At 40.8% G+C, this 24,828-nt stretch overlaps 1 protein-coding gene across 2 annotated transcripts; it reads right to left on the bottom strand.

Moving 5' to 3' along the window:
- Positions 1-6,735: 6,735 nt before the first annotated feature.
- IL12B (interleukin 12B) lies at positions 6,736-14,863 on the bottom strand. 2 transcript variants are annotated; one of them, XM_052684745.1, is made up of 7 exons: positions 14,213-14,863; positions 12,721-13,002; positions 11,669-11,786; positions 10,470-10,663; positions 9,597-9,742; positions 8,221-8,342; positions 6,736-7,994 (listed from the first exon to the last, which is right to left on the bottom strand). In XM_052684745.1, the coding sequence occupies exons 1-7, from the start codon at positions 14,292-14,294 to the stop codon at positions 7,991-7,993; spliced, it is 948 nt and encodes a 315-aa protein (XP_052540705.1). In that variant the 5' UTR covers positions 14,295-14,863; the 3' UTR covers positions 6,736-7,990. The 2 variants fall into 2 exon arrangements, with proteins under 2 accessions (XP_052540705.1, XP_052540704.1); XM_052684744.1 differs by lacking the exon at positions 6,736-7,994 and having other exon boundaries at positions 8,157-8,342.
- Between the last annotated feature and the right edge of the window lie 9,965 nt (positions 14,864-24,828).

The raw sequence follows: 24,828 nt of genomic DNA on the forward strand, positions 1-24,828 counted from the left end.
ACAATCAGATATCTGCTTGTGCATCTCTGAGTGCACATATATACACACACACCAAGAGCAGAAACCCCGATGATGAAATCCTCCAAACAGAAGGTAATTAGAAGAAGGTGTTGCCCATGGGTAGTGGCAGTAAGAATGTCTTCTGTATAGCATGAAGGTCATAAGTACAGGGCAAAGATGAGAGTCACATCATGGATTGTGTTGATAAAGGAGATGTATTGTATTTTGGCTAATCCCATTGCCTAATTAACTGTTCCATCTCCATTAGCAAGTTTGAACAGTGACTCAGTAAGGTGGTTACTTACTGCTGATCTGCTATTGCCATAATGGCCCTTACAGCTGAATGTAGTTCCCACGGCAAAAAATAATAATAATAATTTCTACTGTGTGTGTTCCAGAAGACTGATACGAAAGTAGCTGAAATGTATATTTCCTATTCTCCTGAAATTTTGGAGGCCCTTGTTGCTAGCTGTGAGTAAAGCTGATGCTGGTTAGCATGGCCGTGCACCGAGTCCTTCCAGACAGTCTTCAGCTGATTGGAGGAGTGCATGTTTTGTGTGGATATGCACTCACCTTCATACACAGCACAGAGGATCCCCACATCTGCCTTCAGAATTCCACCAGTCTGGGGATCAGTAAAAAAAGGAGCAAAGATACTGTAGTACATAGCCTTGCAAAGAGAAGTGATGAGTTCACAGAGTCTCTGCATCCAGCTGAGTTGCTCCCTGGTTTGCTGCCATGGGATGTGCAGAAGGTCCCTCTCCCCGCTCATCCTTTCCTTTGTTGACCGTTCCAGCTCAACAGCAGTCATGTGCAGCATTCTTTAAACAAATCGTCATACCGCTGTGTTGGTGACTGAATCAACTTTTGTAATACAGAGAAGGGGTAGCAACACAATGGAGATCTTGGAGTTGAATATTCATTTTCATGAAGTTCAAAGAAATCACAGAATCACCAAGGCTGGAAAAGACCTACAAGATCATCCCGTCCAACCATCCGCCCATCACCAACAGTTCTCACCAAACCACGTCCCTCAACACAAAATCCAACCGTTCCTTGAACGCCTCCAGGGTCGGTGACTCCACCACCTCCCTGGGCAGCCCATTGCAGCGCCTGACCACTCTTTCAGAAAAGTGGTATTTCCTGACATCCAGCCTAAACCTCCCCTGGCACAGTATGAAGCCATTCCCTCTGGTCCTATCATCAGTTACTAGAGAGAAGAGGCCGACCCCCAGCTCTCTACAGCCTCCCTTCAGGTAGTCATAGAATCATAGAATAGTTGTAGAGAGCAGTAAAGTGTCCTGAGTCTTCTCTTCTCCAGACTGACCAATCCCAGCTAATTCAGCTGCTCCTCATAAGGCCTGTGCTTATGTGGACTTTTGAGCCCATATTTCTTTTTAAACCCATCTGGCTAGAACAGCCTTCTCTTTAATGACTTGGGATGTAGCTGTGAAAATTCTTACAGTATGAACAATCCTTGCACAATTGCTACAATTCGCAATATTTCAGTGATGACCTTCCTTCCATTGCTAGATATCCTGGGGCTTTTGCACTGTCAAATACACTAGCTTCAGCAAGACAGAGGAGCAAAATATCCTCACAGAAGAGGTTGCAGAGGTCAGCTTTTCCTCGGACCCCACTAACTCATGCTTTTCTGCAGAGTAAGAGGGATACTGATGATCTTGTCTTTAAAGAAAGTAGGTAATGAAAAAATGGTTAATTTTCTCGGAAAAAAAGATGCCATCAGATTCCATTTTCACTTAAGATAAGAGAAGAAAAGGACAACTGAGGATGTGGACTGAGTTGGAGGCTGTAGATTTTTTAATGCCTTTACATCTGTGATTTCATTACAAGTTTTCCTTTGTTCTTAATTTGGAAATCCAGGTGTGTTCCTATGGAGTTCAGTCCATGAAAGACAAGCTCTGGTTTATATTGCTTGGATTCAGCTACTTGAGTCTGTCAGTGCAATTCTGGTTCTGGGAAGCCCAAATGTCAGGCTTGGAACATGAAGAAATTCATGAGAAGTACTCAGGAAATGTTTGTTGATTAATGCTGTTACCTGCTCTAGGCAACAAGAGAAAAAAACAGAACAAATCAGAAGATGCTCCTGATCTTTGGTCCAAAGAGTTTGTTAGCAAACAAGACTTTAAGGGCAACTTGAAACTACAAAACTGCAGCTTGACAGAACATGCAGCTTCCTTGACACTGGTATGAGGAAACACCCCGCTTCGGTTACGCCGCCTCACCTCATTTTGTGCTACAGAGCATATTGACTGATGCAACTCTAGTATCCATCACATCGCTCTAGAAAAAGGGTATAAATGTCTGTTTGCAGCCTTCTGAGTTGATGTAGGAAGATTTTCTGAGGCCTAGTGAAGAAAGGAGTACAGGGAATTTGGAGGCGAGAGGGGCTGATGAGGGAGACAGATTTTGAATTAAATTTTCTTGGCATTTGAAAGTTGTCTTGCTATTAGGATTTTTGATTCTATGCCCTACAGTAGCAAATCCGTGGTGTGAAATCCTTCCTTTCCTTTCTGTTAACATTTAGGCATTTTGATTAGGGTTTTCGTATCAGGTTGGCATTCACTTTCTGAGCAGCAGACCTGACGCTCTGTTGGGCTTTCCCAGACCACTGATGAGATGGGAGAGAGACAGTTCTGATGAGAAGCTGTGACGTACTGTAGAGTGTGAGGCTGAATGCTGGAAGTGGGCACAGCAGGGAGTCAGCCAGAGTTATGGAGTTCTGTGCGTTTTGAAACATCAAATCTATCTGGAAGATTTAGGAGGAAAATGCCATACATAGAAATAAATATTCTGTTTCACCTTCTGCAGCGAGGTAATACACTGATTCAAAATCTCAAAATTCTGTAAAATTAATGTCACACAGCATTTAGGACAAGTCTGATTTAAAAGGTTACCAAGATATCATAGTATCCATGTGCAGAACTTCAAGAATGGGAAGAATTCATATTCAGCAAATTGGAGAAAAAACGTACCAGTCAGCTGAAAACATGCCTCATTTGGGGCACTTTTCTGTCCAAACTTGCAGGCACTTGTTTGCCTTTGTAGTCTTTCAGCAGAGCTGGTCTGACAACCTGAGACCTGTCATCCCCAGGCAGGCCACAGGTTCATCTAGGTCAGCATGCTGCCTCCAAGAATGCTCAGCAGAAGCTTGAGGGGAGAATATGGTGTCGTTCCTGTGGTAGACAAGCTGAACATGAGTCAATGGTTTGCCCCTACAGCAACGTCATCTGACCCCACATACTGGGCTGTATTGCTAATGATGCCATTGTCACATCAAAATAAATCATGATTTTTCCCTGTTAAGCACTTGTAAGGCTGCATGTGGAGGACTGTGTGCAGGTCTGGGTTCTCCAGCGCACAAAAAACACTGGAATACTGGGGCAATTCTAGCAAAGGTGAGAAGGTGAATCCTGTTGTCTTCAGCTGTTCTGCAGGGTTGGGGTACAAAGAAGACCAACTCATCTTGGAGGCACACAATGAAAGGAAGAGAGAGAATACTGCAAATTGCGGCAAGAGAAATTCCAATTAGATGTGAAGAAAACAAATTTCGTAATGAGAGCAGTCAAACGTTGGAATAGATTGCCCAAAGAGATTATGGAGACCTGATCTGTTCTGAGGTGGCCATGGTTTGGTGGTAGGGCAGAGATGTGTAGAACCAGGTGATCTCCAGTGCTCCATTCCAACCTAAGTTGGCTCTGTGATTCTTGAAGGTGAATTTGAGCTGTTGCTGGCAGTCAGCTGCTTCTATTTGTCCTAATGAGGTAGCATTTCTTGACACGACAAAGCAGACACGAAATAGAGTAGCAAGTTGGATTGATTTTAGATACCTGAGAAACAGAATTTTATTGGCTGAAAAACACAACTTCAGATCTATTTGGTTATTTCTGCTTCCTAGAGATGGATGATTAGGAAACTCCGACTAGGAATTACTGCTTTCAATATATGCATATTAGTAGGGGCCCCTGATAGTTTTCTACTTTTATGGCTGTATCGTGTCTTCTCCCAACCTCTCACCTCTCCAAGTTGTTATTTTGAAGAACAAAAAGTGATTGCTTCTGAGTAAATGTTTACTTGCTTTAATTGACCTGTTATATCTGATAAAGACGAAACATCTAGTGCATGCTTTTCTGAGAGTGATAAAGTGTCCCAGTCACTCAAATATTGCTTTTGTTTTCAGAGCTTCAAATGGAGCCAAAAGGTGATGCCAGCTATGCTGCTGCAGCAGGTCATTAGTTAAGTGCCTGCTTTATTTTGCATGGGAGGATGTTATCTGGCTGCATTCCAGAAGGTATTGATGTACAGTAGCTTATGCTCATTCATATGATGGAGTGCCTTACTCTGGTTGACATCAACAGCGCTGAAAACAATGATGCATGGAATAGCTAAAAAGGGACTCACGCAGCCACGTACATCTGGGAAGAATGTACAAGCTGGGGTAGAGACTGAAATTGTCAAGAGCGAGGATTCTGACTTAGTGATTCCACTGCATGTTTATACCTAACCTAGTTCACAAACTCCTCCAGTTTTTTCATGTGGGGGTGGTTAGGGTTGTCCGCCCATGTGCAATCAATTAAGATATTAAATTCTTGCTCAATCGAAGGCATGAAAATCAAGTGATGTAACAGCATTAAACTGTGCCAAAACACTTGGGTATTTGCCTGAAGGAAAGTGAGTTTCCCATTTTCCACACCTTAACAAATAACAAATGATTCCTTCTGCAAAATTGCAGTCATCAAGCTGGGACAGATCCCAGCTGAACATTTCATATATCATTTCAGAAAGCAAAAAATAAAAATAAAAATAAAATCTAACGAACCAAGAGTTTGCAAAGAGCTGATCATTATTGTTTTTCTTTATGACTTCTGCCTTTACTATACATTATATTGCCTTTTGTTTTGAATTTTAAGATGCAATTTCCAGATGTTTTGCACTTCCACTGACTTTGGTGTGACAGAAATTTAATCTGAAATACTTGAGAGAAAGTTTCTGCCAGCAGTGTTGAGAGAGAGGACACAGATTGATTTTGCTTTCATTAAAAATACCATACTTTTCATAAATAGAAGATGCAACTGACAAAGAGAGAAAAGGTGAAGGTCGGCATGGAAGGAGGGGTATAATGAAGCGTTTGGACCTGAAATCTTCACATGCATTTTCTCATAGAACCCCTAATTAAATATAAGCCGTTTTTCCTTCTGATGTCAGCAAATGCCTGCTTACCCACCTCTAATCACCGAAGCACATAGAGGATAGCAAGATCCTACTGCAATCTCTTAGTGCCTCATGAAGTACACCAACTATTTGTAAAACATTCTTCAGGATGAGGAGCACCCACAAAAATCCCTGCAGGGAATTAGTCAGTCTCTGTTCAGCGCAAATTTATTGAGGTGTGGTAGGTAAAATCTAAAGTCTCGTGTTGAATGATGAGCACGAGTAGAAAGCAGGAGGAGCTGCTCATCCCCAGAGAAAGGCAGGTCATCAAGAAAGCAGGGTCTCACAGAGGGCTGATCGTGTGGTCCTGTCGGACCATGGGATCCTCAGGAATGAACTTATTTCCATCAGGATTTTTTCTGCAACAGTAAGAAGTTTTTTTGAGGGGTGGTTTTGTGCATTGTACAGTCCAATGAATTGTATTGTGAAAGCTTTTGAGATTATTTGCATCTCAATGAGGAGAGGGATGAAGAAAGGGAAGTATGAAGGTGAACTGACATCAACTGATATTTCCTTGAGCAGATGGAGTGTGTTAGGAAATGATCTCCAGTGTACAGAGCCATGCTGGTGAAAATGGGTAGTGTGATATTAACACCATTTAACACAAATCACTGAGCTTCTCTGAGATGGGAGACTGCCTGAGAAGTCCTAGAGCAGGCATTCAGAGATGTGCAGCAGGTTCCAGGGAATGGATAGCCAAGAACTGAAGCCAGCTTGGTTTCAGAGAACAGCCAGCATACACGTAACTGGCTCTCTGCAGGAGCAGTGGCAGCTCCAAGCTGTGCTCTGTTGGTTTTCTGAAGAATCTTAGACAATTGTTTGCCTCACTACGGGCTCCAGGTCACCTTGTGATCTATGCCAGGAATGCTTCCTGTAGGGGAAGCTTCTTTCACCTGGCGAGATCACGGCACAGAAAGGCATATTTCTTTTCTTATTTTCTTATTTTCTTTTCATATTTTCTTTTGTCTGAATGAAAACCAGAGCGAATCAACGTTAATAAGAGGCGTCAGTGATTGGTACCAAGAATGCTTCAGATATCTGAATAACAGGAAGGCCCCACTAATTCTGAGCACTGTAGCAACAGTATTAGAGAGAAATCTCAAGGACATCAAGATATATGTCAGCTGGATTGCAGTTAAAAGCCTTCTGACCACAAAGGACAGGGAATTTCAATGTACCCTCAGTCTACATAGGATGCAATCACTTGTCAGCCTGCAGAAGTGCCTGCTAACACATCACCTTTTGGTGTTGTCCTGTACACTTCTACTGAATCTACACTGATTCGGTACCTTTAGGCAATTCATATAGGAAAAGATACAACACTTCTCTGCAGACATTGCCTCAGAAGTAGAACAAAGTTTTCCGTTTGAAAGGTAATATTAATGTGATATTAACTGTTCATCTTTAAAGAGGTAAATCACAGGTAAATCAGTGTTTTTCCAGATGTGTTTATTATCTCCTTTATAAAACAAGCATGTCATGAAGTTGTGTTTACAGCAGAAATAAGAATCATATGCAATAGCAATAAGTAATAATGTAATAAATAAATAGCAATACTTAAATAATAGAATAGCAACAAACGCTTGTAGCTAGATTAGGAATGGTTTTCTGAAATCTCAGATACTTCCTATGTTTCAATGTTTAAATACTTAAATCACCACCCATTTCTAAAACTGGAAGAAAAAGGAAGCATGGTCACAACTGAGGACTCTTTTATTTCCAATGATCTTGTATCAAGGATAAAGGCCCAAGCCCTTAAAGGGCTTCTGTCCTCCTGAAAGCCACAACTTAGGTGGACTGACAAAAAAACAAAAACAAAAGCAGGGGCTTCAACACATGCTTGTGCTTTTTCTTCCAGACCTGGGCACTTACACTGTAAGCAGTTCAGAATTAGGATTTTATTCTTTTCCTAAGGTTCTGTGAAGACACAATAGCACTTCTGGCAGTACTAAAGAAGTATCTTCAAAATGTTCTATGAAAATCCATATTTTAAAATTCTAAATTTAATTACACACTTAACATTCACATAGAAAACCAGTTCTCAATTGCTCTCTGAAATATCAGATACACAGCAGTTGAACTATTAAACAATTTCAGCTGCCTATGATGTGCAGTGCTGACCACAAACAGCTGAAAATGTGCAGCAGTTAACATTTCCAGGACTCTGAGTCTGCAGTTCCTTCTTCTAAAATATTAACTGCCAGACTGGAAGAGGAAGATAAGCCTGGATGTATGATACAGAGCTGCCTCATGCAGCCAAGGCTTTCTGTGCTGATATATTTCAAATAAATAAATAAATAAATAAATAAATAATAAATATGAATGTAATTGCATAATTTAACAATAAAATAATTATTAAATAGTTCTTTCAATAAGTTACATTCTGTATAAGTTAACACATGAAACATCCTGACTGGCAGCTGCCATCGACTGACACTGCAATTCATATCAAGTAAGTAATAAATAGATCAATAAATAAATGCAATACAAAAGCACATGGAACCAACAATAATAGCTGACAGGAATGTATCACTGTACCATACATGTTAATATAACATGATGTGTGCTAGTGGTGTTACTCAAACCTGGAGAATGTAAAAGATCTGTCAGAATCACGATCATACTATTCTATGGAAAAAAAGAGTAAGGCGTGGCTTCTTAATAATCTCACATGCAGATTTTTCTTCTAATTAGCATATTTGCTTGTCTTCATCCATCCTTTGCTTTCTTGAGGAGCATTACACCAATCTCCTGGTGCTTATCTGTAAAATAAATGGAAGGCAATTACATAAGAATTATCTTCGTTTTCCTCAGACCTGCATTTTTAGTCAGTTTCTTAATAAAGCTGTGCTGGTCTTAGTGATTCATGAAGCACCACTGATCTCTCTAAAGGACTCAGAGGCAGACAATGACAGGCTCAGAAGTTCCCCAGTCAGCCAGGGATTGGGAATTTGGCTCCAACCAATGAGGGCTGGGCACTTGTTTTACCTGCAAAGTGCAGACCACTCACTCCAGGATGAGTTGTAATAGCGATCCCTGGCCTGCACGGAGATCTTGTCTTTTGGCCCAGCCTTCGGAATCTGAATAGACTGCTCATCAGCATCATAAACCTGTGAATAGGGCACAGCTCCATCAGTAAGGGTCAAGCAAACATGCAGTAAAGTGCCGGACAGGCAGCACCAAGCATATGTAACTGCAGGAAACACTGGTAGTCTGTTGTTCCATGTCAAAGTCATGAAGAGCTGTAAGAACCTTAGCCACAGTGGAAACAAACTATGACTCCCATTGAAGTTAATGATGTAAAGCAATCTGAACTCCAAGCTCCAACTGTCATTCAAACAGAGGGCTCATTTTTTTAATCTTTTTTTCTTCTCTCTCTCTCTCTTCTTCCCTCTTTTTCCTCAAACAGGGAACCCTAAAAGGCAGAGGTTGCTGATTTTCTCTGAAGACTTTTGGCTAATACAAGAAGTGCTCTGTAGACCTGCCAGTTTCTCTATGGGATTGCATAATACAGCCCTGCTAATATCAAGGAATCATTACTAGGTCAATGGCCCCATCTGCTGGCATAGGCTTGCTTATTTTTTTTCACATACAAATATCTTTTAGTGTCCTTGGTTCAACTGGATTTCAGACTGTAATGTTCACATTTGTTAATTTTCTGGACCAAGGAAGAGCAGTGAAGGACCTGCACTGTGGTCTCTACATATTTCTTTCTACTTCTGCTGCTGATTTCTTTGACTACCAAGACAAATCACTCTACTGCTGTTGTGTGCCCTTTAGTGTACCCAGAAGCATTAACAGTGGAAGCAAAATAATCTCATTATTTCAAGCTAAAATGGATTAGCAATATTAGCTTTAACAATTTGATGACAATTAACTAATAACAGGAATATGAGAGGCAAAGACTTCAGTCTTCACCAGTATCCACCGAAATGCTACTAAATGAGTCATTGATGCCTTACTTGACAATTCACATATAAAGTCTGAGCTAGCCAGGTTCAAATGACATACAAGAACTCACTGCAGCAGATCCTACACCTATGGATTTGGAAATTGGGATTTTCCCACATTAGGACCCACAAAATGTACTAATGAGTTAGTCAATACTTTGTCATGCTAGCATTGGCCACGCAATACTGGACCTGATTTTATCTCCCAACTTACATCAGGTTTCATCCACCCTAGGTTGAATCTTACTGCTCACAGAACTGAGAAGGTAATTGTCTTCCAAAACAGAACTTTTCTACATTTGAGGCTCAGCAGCATTTATATTTTAATTCTAGTCCATGATTCATATGCTCTAAGCTTTTATTTATACTGTCTGTTAAAACAGGAAAATCACACATCAAATGTTGCATTTCTACCTTGCTTCTGTATTTCTTTGTGCTTTCAACTTTGACCCTGAAAGTCAAAGGGAAGTAGGACTTTGGTGTGCTCCAGGTCCTGGGATATGTCCAGGTCACTGTTCCATTTGTGCTTGCATACTGACATTGAGGAGGGTCTGGCTTTACTACAAGAGAAAATATAGAATGCATTAATAGGTATTAGCAGCATAAGATCACGTTGGTGTATTATTGTTGGCAGTTTTATATGACCGGCTGCTGGAGCCTCTATTACATTATGACAGGAGTTGGCATGATGCATAGGAACTGCACTGTATGCTTCTCATGGAAAATTAACAACATCGCCACAGCCCCTCTGGGTAAGATCCTTCAGGGTTTTCTTTTTTGCCTGGAGAGCTGTAGGAGGCTTTGTTAGAGACAGATGGTTATCTTCACCTCCTGCTGACTGCTAGGGCACTTAGCAAAACATGCTTTCCTCCATCTGTAAGAATGGATCAGGAGTGAGGCATTCCTGGCCTTAACCATAATCTGAGTAAATCTGCAGTTCTCAAAGAATCGCCTGCTGGGTTATTGGCTGTTCTCTGACTTCCCCCACATGCCCCTTCCAAAACACATCTATGTAAAAGAGAAGGTTACAGAAACTTCTGGCAGATGTGGGAGAGAGAGGCTTGGAGGTCACAAGCTATGGATGTGTTGCTTCTTCACTTCCTCATCTTCTTCCAGACTGCTGCTATGATTCGTTTCCCCCTGTTCCTGTAACTGGGGGCAGAATTCAGATTTACAGTAGAACAGAGCAGGGATTCCCAAGCTTGGTTTGGTCAGTTACCATTGCTAGTTCCACTGCCTGCAGCGAGAATAAAGCTAAGAACTAATGGTGATTTCTGATCTACTCACTGATATCTCTGATGAAGAAGCTGCTAGTGTAGTTCTCATATTCCACCTCATCAATGACCTCCAGGAACATCTCGGTTGGCTGGTGCTCTTCGGCAAATGGACAGTAGTTTTCCTTCTGGCACTGGACAGTGTATTCAGTCACAGATTTTTCAGTGTGAACCACAGGGCTGCTGCAGGTTACATCTCCTTGAGAGCTGAAAATACAACAGAAAAACAAAATACTGGTTTGTTCTCAGAATTTTGTTGCCATAATTATACCACGTAATTGGTAAGATAATGTTTGGTCTTGTGTGTATCACCCTACGTCTGCACGTAAGGAACAGCAGAAATAATTCAGTGTGTTCTTATATATTTAGTCACTATATAATATATTAATAAAATTACAAAAGTCCATCCTAACTTTCTGTTTTCTTCTGTTGAAGAAGAAATTTGTGTTTAAATATAAAATGGGATAAGTTCATTTCTCTGCTCCATGCCAAGCTGTGGTATCTAACTTTGTTCCTCAGTCCTTTCCAAAACCTCGCTGGAACAAGTGAGGCATGGTTAAACCATTCAGTTGGGAACTAACAAAAAGATGCAACCTATAATAGACGACAAGAGTCTGTGTCTACATTTACATTCAACAAAATAAAACATTTTGCAGTTTTTTCCTCTCTAACAAACTCAAATGACCTTTGCCCAGGCACTCCATGTTTTGGAGAAACCCTCAAGAGTGGTGGGAGGCAGGAAATTCCCCCAAGGTTCCCCTCACACATTTCCCTTGCAGGTTTCTGCAGTGTTCCTCAACAGAGACTTGGCCATGGACGTGTGGCTTTTGTCGTGGGTGCAGCCTCCCACTCCTTCAATTCCACTGGATCTGATGAGACTCAGTGCTACGATTGTTTCTGCTTTTGGCTCAACTTCCTCTCTCTTCCCTGCACGAACTGCTGCTTTTGCTATTGCTTAAGTGTAGCAGCTGTAACAGTCTGGTGGGGGTTGTTCCATTTTCAAATCAGTATTAATTTCAGAGTGACTTCCATGCTTTTATTAAAACCAATTCCAGCGAACGCTCAAAATATTTTGCAGATGTTCAGATTCTGAAAGCAGGTTTCCTCCCCTTCCGTGCACCCTCAAGAGCTCAAGTGCAGCATCCCCTACACAGACACCAAGGGCTCTTCTGGCTGTACTATGAAGTGTTTAAGGAAAGTACAAGCTTTTACCCTTTTAGGCTCCTGATTGTGAACTTCATGCTTGGACTCTCATTTTCTGTCATCCATGAACATGTGAAAATTCCAGAGTAGTTCTTCGCCTCACATTTTAAGAATGTCTTGCTTGGCTCTAGATGGACAAAGAAAGAAAATGCAATTTATTTACTTTTTTGGATGAACTGATCCAAACAGGGAGAAAACAGTAGTTCAATAAATTCTGATCTCCTCTGGCAGGTGGGTAGGCAGGCAGACCACAATTTCCTGCTGCCCATTGGGCAGTACCTCTACTGAAAAAGCCATGTAAGAACAGCTGGAGACTAAAAGCTGGCCTATACAAGACCACATTAACCATATCTACACAGCAGTTGGCAGAGCTAGAACATACCCAACATGCTGCAGAACCTGTCAGTAAGGGGCTTATTTAGACAAATCCATTGGTCCTTTTTGTAGAGAAAGAGAGTAACTATTCAGCTGGAAAACCTTCCAGCCTTGGAAGTTCCTGTGTTCCTATGTTCCACAGTGAGGGACTGCAAGCTGAGTAAGTTGCATTGCAAAAATGCAAAAAATCACAGATTTGTCCCAGTGAATTAATCATGAATGGAGAAGCTCAAATGGCAATACTTAAAATCTTGATCAATCCCTGGTTCTGACAAATCTTACAACCCTGGCTTTGCAAGGATACATTACTTAGAGGCAGAGCATCCTTCTCAGTGCTGCGTCTGCGAGATGGAGGCAAAACAAGTCAGTAGTTTCCCTACCAGAAAAGCAGTGGTGTAGTAATGATAGTATCCCTTGTTTTCTGTACCAGTCCAATTGTTCCTATCATCACTCCATCCTACAAATCTAAAGGACCCAAAATTAATCCCACAACAGATTCCTGTTCTGCTCATCAGTCGCATCACACACACACAGTCATCATCTCTCTTTCAGTGTTTGGAGTGTTTGGAGATGGCTGATGTCCAGGTGTACATTTCTCAAACATTTCTGCAGAGCTCCCTCTAGTCTTCACAAAAGTGCAACGCACAAAACTGACCACAGTACATCACATCTTGCTGTGACTGTACCTTTATAGCTTTTCAGAATCGACCGTATCATTTGTCTATTGGAGTCTACTTTAGTTATGAGGAAGAAACTGTAGCTGATAATCTCGTGTGTCTTAGCTGACAGACAGGTGTAGTTGCCAGCATCTGGGAACTCCTTCACTTCGACGATCAGAGTCTTTCCAGTTCCTTTCAGTTCTGTTCCCTTTTTCCAGTAAACTGGCAGTGTTTCATCAGATGTGTTACAGGTGAGCTTCACTTTTTTAGCTGGTGTCTCGTCGTTCCACTCAGATTCTATGACATACACTTCAGATATTGCAGAGAAAGACATGTTAGCACCAACAAGAATGAACAGCAGGAAGGCTGAACTGAGACATTTTTCCAGCTCTGCTTTCTAGAAAGACTGCTACCAAATCTCTTTCTTCAGTCATCTGGACATCTTCACTACAAGGACTTTATATTAAGCTTACGAAGCACCTAGAACCCACTGACCAACAGGGATGACATTTTAATTGGATAAAATGTTTTTTTCCTCTGTTCCCAGAAAATCTTACAGTGGTTCTTAACTATGGGAAGTAGGCAGGAACCTTTCTTTTAAAGATGAGGATGCCAGGACACACTGGATCTGGATAATCATGGCCCTAGGCTTTCGCTCACAGAATGCCATGTGCAGCCCTCAGTACTGTGGTGTTTGGCTCTGTGACAGGACCTCCTCAGTGCTAAAGATCTCTGAGTGAGTCTTTGAGGGGAAGGAGGGCAGCTCTAGGTAAGTGATTTGCATTTATCTGCAGCTAATGTTTCCCATTTTCTGGAGGGATCAATCTGTACTCCTATCACTCTGGTGGAAAGGGAGCAATTAGTGAGAGACAGAAGACCTCTGAGTTACAGCAGACGTAAGTGGACTACAACAGGGGCATGCAGCCTTCTAAATGCCACCTTGTAGCGCTGCAGTGCCCTACTGGTCTTTCCAAATTACCAGACACACCACCAAACAAAATGTTTTGGAAATATTCCATTAAAAGAACATTATCTTGTCTGTTTGCTATGGTTTCATGTAGGAGGTGAAATAGTAGTCAGGTTGGCTGACTTCACCTACGCTTCTGTGTGTCTACAGTTCTCAAATTCAACTGCTGCTGCTCAGGTATGCTACCACTGTCAGAGGCTCCCCAGTTATGTTTAGGGCTGTCCGAGACTTTCTACATACAAGAAAGGGCAAAAATTTGTCTCTCATGGTGCCGACACCACAGCAAGCACCACAGGGAACCAGAGATCCAGTGAGCCATAAAACATTTACACCAGGACATTGCATTAGCAAAATGACAGATTCAAGACTTTACCACAGAGAAAAAACACCGAGAAATCCATGTCAAATGCTTGAAACGTGCAACTCCAGAAAGCTTGGAGGCTTAGCAAACTACTGATGGATTTTTGAAGGACAGACAAAGTCAATTTCTTAGAGTTCAAACATAAAGGTAAAGAAGTATATTCTCAACACTTTGACAAACAGATTTCTTACCATTCTCTCTAAGTTTCCACTGTGCTTCCAGAAGGGCAGCAAAGGAAAGTAATGAAAGTAAGGCAAATAGCAGGTGAGACATCTGTAGGTAAAAAATACATTACTTCATTTAGGATTGCTGAGTGTGTACTGAAATTGAGCTCAGTTGCTGGATAAGATGACAAATTCAGTTCCAGTGAACTAAGAAACATCCTCCCATTCTAATAATTCTACATGCAGGCATGCACTGCAATTCGAGGCAAGATGTTGACCTTCTAGTTATTCATATCGCAAACCAGTATGAGAGAAGAAACCATGGCACTTGGAGGCAACTGTGTGCATAGGTCTTAACCTTTATCTAGTCAAGTGAACCAGATGAAGAACTAGACCTGGCACTAGGTCTAATATGTGATCTTTATCTGGTCAAAGGCTCAGAAGCATTCCCAGATCCCTGAGTCACATATTCCTTGAGCAAGAGAACCTCTACTGATGCTAATGAGGTTTCTTACAGAATAAGGCACTGAAGCAAAGGACCAATGAACATAAATTCCAGTCCTACGAAGCTTTTAAATGTGTCAGTAGTCCTATATAAAAACTCACACTACATAAAATTACATACATGAAATTCATACTACATAATGGACTACAGCTTGATACATCCTCACTAGATAAAGAGGAGGGGAAGGGGGGGCAGCAGCTGCTCCCGACTCCTCACATACCCCCCATATAAATGCATATTCAATATGTATTATAGTATAATAGTAGATATGCTTAATACATATACATAATACAATATTTATTCTCTGAATCTCGTGTAAAATACTTTGTCCTGAATTCAAAATATAGCAGTATGGCTTTGTTAGAAGGCAAACACTCTTAGCTCCCGATTTCCTACTGTGGACAGGATAATCTGTAATTTGTGAATGAAAGCTACGTTTTGTCTCTTTCTCAAAGATACTCACTTCTCTCACAGCCACATGGCATTCATCACTGTGCTTCATTAAGTATTGATTAAAAGCCTGAAGTATTGATTAAAAGCTTGGAGAGAGGAGAAGGGAATACAAAGAGCTTTCTTTTCAATATCGCCATCAAAATTTAGAGCTTTCAAATAAAAAAGTTTTGTCCAATTTTAGCAAGAAGCTTCACAATTTGGGTTTCCAGTGAAAAAAAGTTAAAAACTTTCACGGAGAATTTATCCACCTCTTTCCAACTCACAATTGTCTTGAAAAATTAATCATAAACAGACTGATTCTGGATATCATTAATCAGTGCAGATGCTTGAGCACTTCATAGGTGAGAATGGCATGCCAGCTCCATGTGCTCTGTGAGATCCAGGGCGTGAGCTGCCACAAATCAGCATAGATTCCTTCACTGAGCATCACAGGAGGTTTGTGTCAGACAGCAACTCTGCAGGTCCCAGCTCAGGGCAGGGCCAGCTCAAGGGTGATGCATTTCTTTTTTAGAAAACCATCAGTTTAATCATAAATATATATTTATCTAAGCACACAGCCCAGTAACGTGAATGCGGTAACCTACAAAAGATCATTATAACGCTAGCTATTCTGTTACTTAGGTGACAATTCTGCTCACTATGCACATGCACACAATGTGCCTTTTACTTCAGGCTCGTAAACATACAAATACCGCTATGAGAAAAACAGCGTGAGATGTAAGGACACTCAAAGACCTGATTTTGTAGAGCTGTCGGTAGTTTCCTGTGCAGTCAGCAGCCGCCAGACTTGTGCAGCCCTGCTGGTAGAGAAGAAAGGAATTCGTACCTTTTCCTGCGCTGCCGGGTGCCGAAGTTGCTGGACAGGTTGGTGCTGTGATCTGAAGGAAGCAGAGCGCCAGCCGCCTTATAAACACTTGTAAACTCTGAAAGGGATGCTCCGTTTCACCGCAATACCACAGAATTGCAACATGGGGCTCGAGTTCCTTTTTTACATAGTGGCAGAGCTAAGGCATGAAAAAAAAGTTTGGGACTCCCAGGTAAACTTTAAAGAGGAAATGAGATTATGAGATTGTTACAGTGACCTTTATGGCATGCCAGAGGCGTTTCCTTTCCTACTTGATTTTCTGTCTCGTCTCATCATCTGGGGAAGAGTAAATACACACTAAATAAACTTCCAAAACCGTCTGATGGGAAAAATATTATGAAGAGTGAAAGAGAAAGTTAGATAAACTACATCTTTTACTACCTGGCAAACACTAAAGAGATCATCACATGAATTAAAATTCCAGCTACCACTTCGGTCAGCACCAGAGGTAGGGAACACCGATTGTCAGTCGCTGCTTCAGAATTGTATTTATTCTAAAAGCAGAGACTTAGGTCAACCAAAATATAAATGAATAGTTGTAGCTGAGAGAGAAAAACCTGAAATTGCCATTGACACGATTTTTAAGGTTGGCAATTTTTAAATAAAATCTTTTTTTTCCTTTGTAAATGGATAATTCCTCTTAGATACACATTAAGCACAAGAAAAGCCCTACACATAACAGCTTCTTTGAAAATGAGGAAAACGTTTCTATTTTTTATTTGTGAAATAAAAAAACAACAACAACAAAACAAATCGTTTCATTTGTCAGACCAACCAAAACCGAGTTGTTCTTCCAGACCAGTGCCAAACCTAAATGACTAACAAGTTATAGACAAGAAGAAATACACTGCTTATAAAAACGCAACAATGGATTGAAATTCAACTTGAATACTTTAGTTTCTGCTCATTGTCACACAGCTGGAAAGCAAAATAGCACGGACAGTGGCAAGCTCTCATTCGGAGAGGGTAGTTTCAGGACTTTGTATTAACTGTGCCAGAAGCTTCACACAATGATGCTGGTGGAATCCTTCCCTCTCCTTAGCTATACTCTTCAAAGAAACTCTGAGGGATCACATACACCTTTGGCAGAAGAACATGAACTCCCTGTCATCTGACAAAGCACATAACTACAGCATTGCAGTGGTACACTCTGATGGGCCTCACAACTTCCCTGCTGAGCCCAATGCCTCTCACCTGTTACACAAAGCCTCAGCTTTTCTTTCCTCACAGGATACAACTGCCACTTTCTCAGCCAGGCTTGCTCCATTCACATAGACTGTCCTGAATGTGCATCACAGCTGTTTATTGATTTATTCTTGGAGCAGAATTGGCCAGTAACCAATGAACCAAGTATTCAAGATCATATTGATACTATAACATATGCCAGAGTACTAGACACTTCAAGGATGTTGTTTAATCCTACACACTTCCACCCTTCCAAAACTTGTCTCAAAAAGCTCTACCTCCTCACTCCCCTCCATGTACACATGATCACACACACATACACACACTGGAAGGAAGAGTGGGTTACAAACATGTAACATCTTTGGGAGCACGTTTGCATCCTTATCTCCTGGGTTCTCTCGATCTTAGTGTCTGTGTTGCTTGCTACAATCTCCTAAGACACACGTTGGTGAGGAAGCAACTCATGATGTCACAAAAGCATTCCCAAAATGTTTGTCCCTGTGTGTTATCTCTTATACCAGCACTCCACTAGCTGGCAGGTAGGATGCTCATGGTCCCTGAAGGAGAGGATGCTTTGTCAGGCCTTGGCAGAGGTTATGATCCCAGTGCAGTTACTTGGGGCAGCACTGAGCCAGGTCAGTTGTTCTTCTGCTTTCATTCCATGATCTTTGTTGCCAATATCTCAGATTTTTAATTACTTCACATTTCTTTTTGAGCTGATTTCTTCCTTTCAAAGTCTCTTTGTAATTACCTGGTTATTAATCTAGCTGATTCTTGTCTTCCTCTCTTAAACGGCCATCTAGGACAACTGTATTTTCATCCAGCTTTGGGTTCTCCATTCCCATATGCTGTTTATATTCCCGCTCTTAACAGCTGTTGTTACTGACGCCATTTTGGCAAAGGGGATCCATGCAGACACTTGTTTCAGCTGTTCAGAAGGAGAAAATGGCAGTCTGAGGAATCAAGTTGAAAAAGATGTGGCAGAAGCAGTTGGGCAAAAACAAGTGAAGGGTATTCAAACTGTTACAGGAGACAAAATTGTACAATGACTATTCTTGAGGTACCTGTCAGAATAAGAGTGGACTGTGCACCACATTCCCATTCATCTGCTGATCCTTCCAGAGGAAACCCTGAAACAAGGGCAGAGAGGAAGCCTCACTGTGCTCTGAAGCCTCTCCCACAGCAGACACTCAGGAGACCAAGAGAACAGGATGAACATGGAGTGTGCTTTTTGTGCATTAGCATTCAGGAGCCAGGCCTGAGAGGTGAAAAGTGAAGCCTGTTTCCCCCGCAGTCTCATCCTGTTCTAAATGCAGCTTCCATGATGTGCTCAGGGCAGCTATCATAAATGAGAACAACTCCAGGCTCTGTCAAGGTTAGGCAACAATTTATTTCCATCTAATACCATCTCCAAAACTTCCTTTTATGATAGCACTCAAGTTTGATGCAGGCCAGCACTGACTGGGATAACTTGAGAGTCAGTCACTGAGCAGATAAATATGTGCACAAATAACTTCACGTACATGTTGCCTAGTTCCTTCTCAACCCATATTAACTTGCCCATTTGCTTACATCAACTATGGCTTTTCTTTTTTGACTGCTGCATCACTACAGCCTGGTGACAGTCTTTAAATGCCTGCTACATTCTGAAGCATGGATAGTTAGTGATGAATGTAGAGAAGTACATATGTTCAGAGTATATGTTCTGCCCACATGTATGACTCCAGCCCACATGACTGCCTTTGCTCAGTTATTGCTACAGGACAAATGGAGTAATGTGGTATCCAAACTTTATGTCACGAATCCTAGATGGGATCTGTGGAGCACAGACACATCTGTGGAACTTCCATTGACAGGATATTTTGTTGCAGTCCATCAGAGTGGACTTTTTAAATATCAAAACACAGAGATTGTGAAAATGTTTTTTGATGACAGTCTGGTTTTCCATGATGAGCTCATATATTCTTATGGGGAAATTTGGAGGACAGCAGCATCTCTCACCATTTTATCCTACTTCTCTATGACACTGAAAGAGAGAAACTCTATCGAAGAGTGGAAACTCTATGTTTGATTTTCTATAATGTGATTTTTGTTTTAATGTTTTAATGTTTTTTTGGAATAAATTTTTAATTATTATTATTTTTTTAATTAATGTTTTTTTGGAATAAATGGCCTTTCTGAAAATGGTTTTCTTTTCTTTTGAAGGACAAATGATTTTTGCTTTGTGGAATGGTGCATTTCATCACAATCCAGGAGGAAATATATGTTACATTAATAAAAGGAAGACTTATATAAATTGTACCATCAGTATGATTCCTCTCATGGAATTTCCTTCAGCAACTGGCTAGTTTTGCATGGATGTCAGTTTGTTTCATTAACTCAAGTTTCATTATTAATTATTAACATAGCGGTGAGAAGGGAATTCAGTTCTTTACATACCATTCATTAAACAGTAAATTATGTGACTTCATCAGGAAATACTATCTAATGTTAACAATCAGTGCTATTACACGTAACCAGTCACTGGACCAAGATCAAACCCTCCTAGAAACATGAAATAAGAGAGGAGGAAAATATATTCCGTCTCTACTGAAAAAATAGATTAGAATCTAGGCTTTATACAACAGTGGTTCATTTGCACTATGATACACCTAGATCAAATATCCAAGATCACAGAATCACAGGATATTCAGAATTGGAAGGGACCCACAAGAATCACTGCATCCAACCCCTGCTCAACTCAGGACTCTAAAAATTAACCACGTGATGAGTATGGGTATTTTTCCTTAGATGATGTTTGCCTCATTCGTGCTCCAAACTGATCAGTCATCCGCTACCTCCGGTGTAGAAATTGCACAGTATTATTATGAGATCTCGATCTAATTAACTGGTCACTATCACGCTTATGTAGCTAATCAAAACTTCTGATTAGAGCTAATTATTATTCAATGTAGCGCAATCCAGAAGAAAGATAAAGTGGATAATATAGCAAGATCATGACACTGAAAAGATGACAAACAGTAACACGATGGTTTTGGAATTATATTGCTCATTTAAAATCATTAACTTCTCTTCAGACATTACTTGATTTGCTCATGTGAAATACTTCTATTTCATTAGATATCATTACAACAGGTATTTGCTGATAGGTAGGAACCTACCTTGTGCTAAGAGTTGGTTTTGTACAGCAAGAGATGTCATGTTCTTATCACATACTTAAGATAAAGCATTCAGTGAGTGACTAGAATTAAACAGACAGTAGAAAAGAACTGCAAAGGTTAAGCGTGCCTCAGAGATAGAAAGAAATTGGGTATAACAATGCCTTCCAGATATTTTATATTTCGGGATTCATTCTGTTTTATTTCTTTTTGTGGAATTATTGGGAATATTCTATTTTTAACTACTCACCTTCCACTTAACAGCACATTATTTGAAGGACAGCTTACGATTTATCTTATGCTTCTGCAGCCCTAACAATTCATTTTGGCGCTGTGATTTTGCAAATCAATCTTTAATGTCTCAAAGGGAACAACATGAAAAAAATAATGAGCTGTAGGCAGCACCAGAAGTTATTCTGCTTTAATTTAGTATGAGTTCATGGCCCCATGACCACATGCACTATCAAAGGGCCTTATGAGGAACAGGCTGCATGTGAACCATGAGCTGAGGCACTGCTGCTTTTGCATCAGCAAGCATAGGCCGAGCTGAGTGATCTGCAGCCCTGGTAGAGGGAAGGGCAGAGGAAAATAGTCCTGCTCATTCCTTCCTGTTTTGGGGGGAAAGGAAAAATAGTCCAAGGCCATGAAAGACACCTTGAGCCACTTTATGCTTTTGGAGTATTTTGCAAAAACTGACAGCATTTCCAGTACTACGCAGGCCCTGACTCACAGGGTCCTTTCCCCGTTGCACCAGAAAAGCTAAACCAGTACCTGGAGTGCCAAGGGGATGATAGTGGTTAAAAGGCATCCATTCTTCTTAATACTAAGAAAGCTAGATGTAAAGTTACACATCTTTTTAAGAAAGGGAAGAAGGAAAACAGGTCTTTCTGCAGATGTGGCCCAAGAGTTCTGAATGAAATGTTCCAGGAAGTCAGCAAACTTCACTGCCTTCCACTCCTGCCTGCAACGTGTCTACAAAGAACAAACAAACCCTCCTTCTTTCCCTCCTAAGCTGCACATGCTTCCTCCTCTGGGGAAAACTGTGTGTGCTATATGCATGCACACTGCTTGGATACCATGCTGCTATCATGGAATGAGAGTAGAGCAAAGGAGACGAGTTATTCTTGGTACTACTTCCATTGACTGTGGCTGTTTGCATGGCATTTCACGAGAAGGTTTCTAAGCTCTTCTTAAAGAGGGAATGTAGTTCAGCCTTGGCACTTGTGCTAATAACTGCCCTACAACTGCTGGCAAACTGCAGGTCCCTGCATGTATGCGATATATTGTATATAACATACGCATAAATTCTCCAAGAGCTATGTGTCAGTACAAAACATAATCATTGTGAGAAATAGTTACCTCATAAGCTTTTACTGCTCTTTGGAAGGGAAAGGTGGACATAGGTAACTTAGAGATAAACCTTGAAGAAAAGGATATATTAATTCTGTGCTAAAGCTGAGAGGCTCAGACTGAGTATGTGGCCCTATCTTGTAAGGGCTTCCAGGAACTGGCAGTAAGACTCAGTACACGGTCACAACCTAAGCATCCTCTTACATCATTAATCATCTGTCAGAAAATTCCAGGTTCCTGGAGGTTGTGAAAAGATTTTAAGTCATGTAATACAACCTTCAGCACCCCCTATGACTTAGTGAATGAGGTCATACAAGGCCTATTTGGAAAGCAAAGATGTTTCACAAATGAACCACTGAAGCATCCTTTAACTTCTGAAAGTCAAAGGAAATTTCTGAAATGACTTCACAGGTTGTTTTGTGATATGAAACGAGCTCATGTAACTTCTGTGAATGCTGGTTTTGCTGAAGTCATGTTGTAATAAGTGGGACTACAGTATTTCCAACCCAGGTTGCTAAAAATTCAGGAGCCTTGGCATATGATGATTTCTAGCACCTACAGTGGAACGGGGAAAAGAATGGGGAAAAGAGAGGGACTGTAGACTGGTGAATTCTCCTTGCTGTTATTACATACCAGGTAGTGGTTTGTAGCCTTGGAGGGGCTTCAAACCCACTAGCCTTCCTCAGGCCCTCGATAGCTCTGCTCTAGGAAGCTGTTTTTTAAACAAGGTTTTCTGCTTCTGCTGGTGCTGTGTTAGGGTGGAGCCAGGATACATTCTTCAGATATTCTTTGCTCCCACAACAGAGAGAAGCTGTGATTTTAGTTAGAAAAATGGAGATTTTTCATTTATCTTCTAAATAAAGGCTTTAAGATTAATTGTCAGGTTAAGAAATGATGAGTACCTTTAAAACTATGAGAGTTATTAATAGTGTAATTAGAGAAATAAGGATATTTAGTACTAGCACAGAAGTAATTAAAACCATGTATTTCAAAGCCTTACATAGTTTCTATGCTAATAAGTTGCAAAAGATAAAGTAATCAGTCAGTAGATCCCGGAACTTTACAGCATTCACTTAAAAGCCAGAAGAAAAGCCTTTAGGAAAAAAAAAATATTATTTCCCCTTCCTGATAGAAGAAAATTCGAATTGTAAATGTAAATCTATATAGAGTTTGTGCAGTAGAAAACTGAATGTTCTAGGCTTAAATAAAAAAACAGATCAGGCTTAATCTTTCTAATATAATGCATGTTTAGCTTGCGCTTTTGTGGGAGAAGCTTTGAGTCCTGTGCTCACCAAAAGGTCTCCTAGATGTTCAATCTATGATTAGTCAGGGAAACTTCTGAGCAAGGTTCCTGCAGAAGGCATCCAAACGTGTGCAGGCTTTGGGAACACCCAGCAACCAGCTGGACTTGTGGATGGGAGAAACTTCCACTGGTTTGAAATGGTTTGTGACCAGAGCTGATGTGCACTGCCACCCTTCTCACAGGACTGGAACATCTACCTCTATGCTCTGGCCTACGGAGATGTACATCCTTGGGATGGATGTTGATTAGGCTTTTTTAATAAGTTCTGTTGAACAGAAGTTCTCAAACCATCCCACCATCGCATCTAAGATGCAGATAAATAAGTTCTTAAAGGAGAAAGTTCACCACAGCTGTCTAAAATTCGCAGCAGAGGTTTGAAATGCTGCTGGAAAATCTGAAAAAATACGAACCTCCTCGAGTCATGTACCATGGAACTTCAAGGGCTGAAAGTTAATATATTCTCTTCTCTTTGTGCAGTTAGTTTTGTGCAGTCTGTCACGCAACGAACCAGCATGGAGGCCAGCAACACATGAGTTTAAGATGGAAGCATGCAAGCATGCCACAGGTTTCTGTTCCTTTAACTTTGTCCATTAAAAAGGTGTTCAGTGGAGAACTGAACTCTGATAGGGAGACTATAAACATTTCAACATCTGTCATTCTTTAAGAATAAAATTGTAGAACCTCAAAATAATTTTCAATGTGACATTTTTTTTAGTGCAGAAACACACATCCCATAGTGCTGCTGTTCTATAATTTTGGTTTTTTTTAAAATTATCATCCCTGAAAACGTGTCCCTGTTACAGCGCTATTCCTTGTAGCCGCACAACAGGAAATCTGCACCTATTTTTATTTTTCTCAATGGTATCAGCTTTCTTTGTTCAATTTTGAAACTACTGAACAGTCCTCATTGCAACCTTTATGATATGATTCAGTTGGCTAAATTAATCTTGTAGTCAAAAGTAATTAAACAGATAGAAAAGAGATGTAAGGAAGAGTCTTTTCTTTTTAAACGTACTTTGCTGTGCTGACGCAGAGATCGTTACAACTAATTGGGAATTGGACTGTTTCACACTTAACCACAGCAATTCCATTTCTTGCCACCACACATTTCTGAATGAAAACTCTGTGGAAGAACACGTGCTTAAGAAACAAGGGCAGGTGCGAGCACTGGTATGCCTGCTGTGATTTGAGCAGTTTCATAACAAAGATCTGAAGTTGTATTTCTGTGTGTTCCCTGTCCTGAGTTTTCAATACTAAAATGATACATATGATAGAAATGTGACAACAAATAACACAGCAAAAAAAATCACCTTCTAAGTATTGATTCTAAAACAACTGAGAAATCCAGCCCATTTTTTCAGATTTCAGATTTCAGTGCTGAAAGATCTGAACTCAAACTAGTGAGGAAAAAACTAGAGGGTAGTTCCACTGCAGTGTTCTGTGTCTTTGTGACTATGTATGGCACAAGACACATCAAAGTGCACTGCAGTGCCTTGTCTCAAGGCCTTAGCAGCAACAGGACTAACAGAAATTGTCATGTATTCCAGCACTGTTATTGCTACTCCTTTGTACTTTCAGGTGACACAACGTGAGCTAAGAAGGCAAACACTGAGCCAGGCTGGTATGGCCCCAAATGCTGAGATGCCATAAAAGAGAGGAGGAGGGTGAAGACATGACAACCAGTTACTTCATTCAAGAGCAGGTTTCTACTGCCCGAGCTGCATATATGTAGAAATGTGGAGAGTGAAGAGCCTGATCACTGCCCTACAGTTCTTACTGCCTGACAGCAACAGAATTGGACTGGGTCACAGAGGTAGCAAGACA

Source organism: Tympanuchus pallidicinctus, unplaced genomic scaffold (genome assembly GCF_026119805.1).
Source record: "Tympanuchus pallidicinctus isolate F22 unplaced genomic scaffold, pur_lepc_1.0 scaffold21, whole genome shotgun sequence".
Classification (NCBI taxonomy): Eukaryota; Metazoa; Chordata; class Aves; order Galliformes; family Phasianidae; genus Tympanuchus; species Tympanuchus pallidicinctus.

Excerpts from the sequence above, each read along its gene's own strand:
- IL12B (XM_052684745.1), bottom strand. The coding sequence starts at position 14,294 with ATGTCTCACCTGCTATTTGCCTTACTTTCATTACTTTCCTTTGCTGCC. Across the intron at positions 11,787-12,720 it reads GATTCTGAAAAGCTATAAAG|AGCCAAGCAAGACATTCTTA; the intron begins GTACAGTCACAG and ends TTGTCCATCTAG. Across the intron at positions 10,664-11,668 it reads ACAATCAGGAGCCTAAAAGG|CTCTCAAGGAGATGTAACCT; the intron begins GTAAAAGCTTGT and ends TTGTATTTTCAG.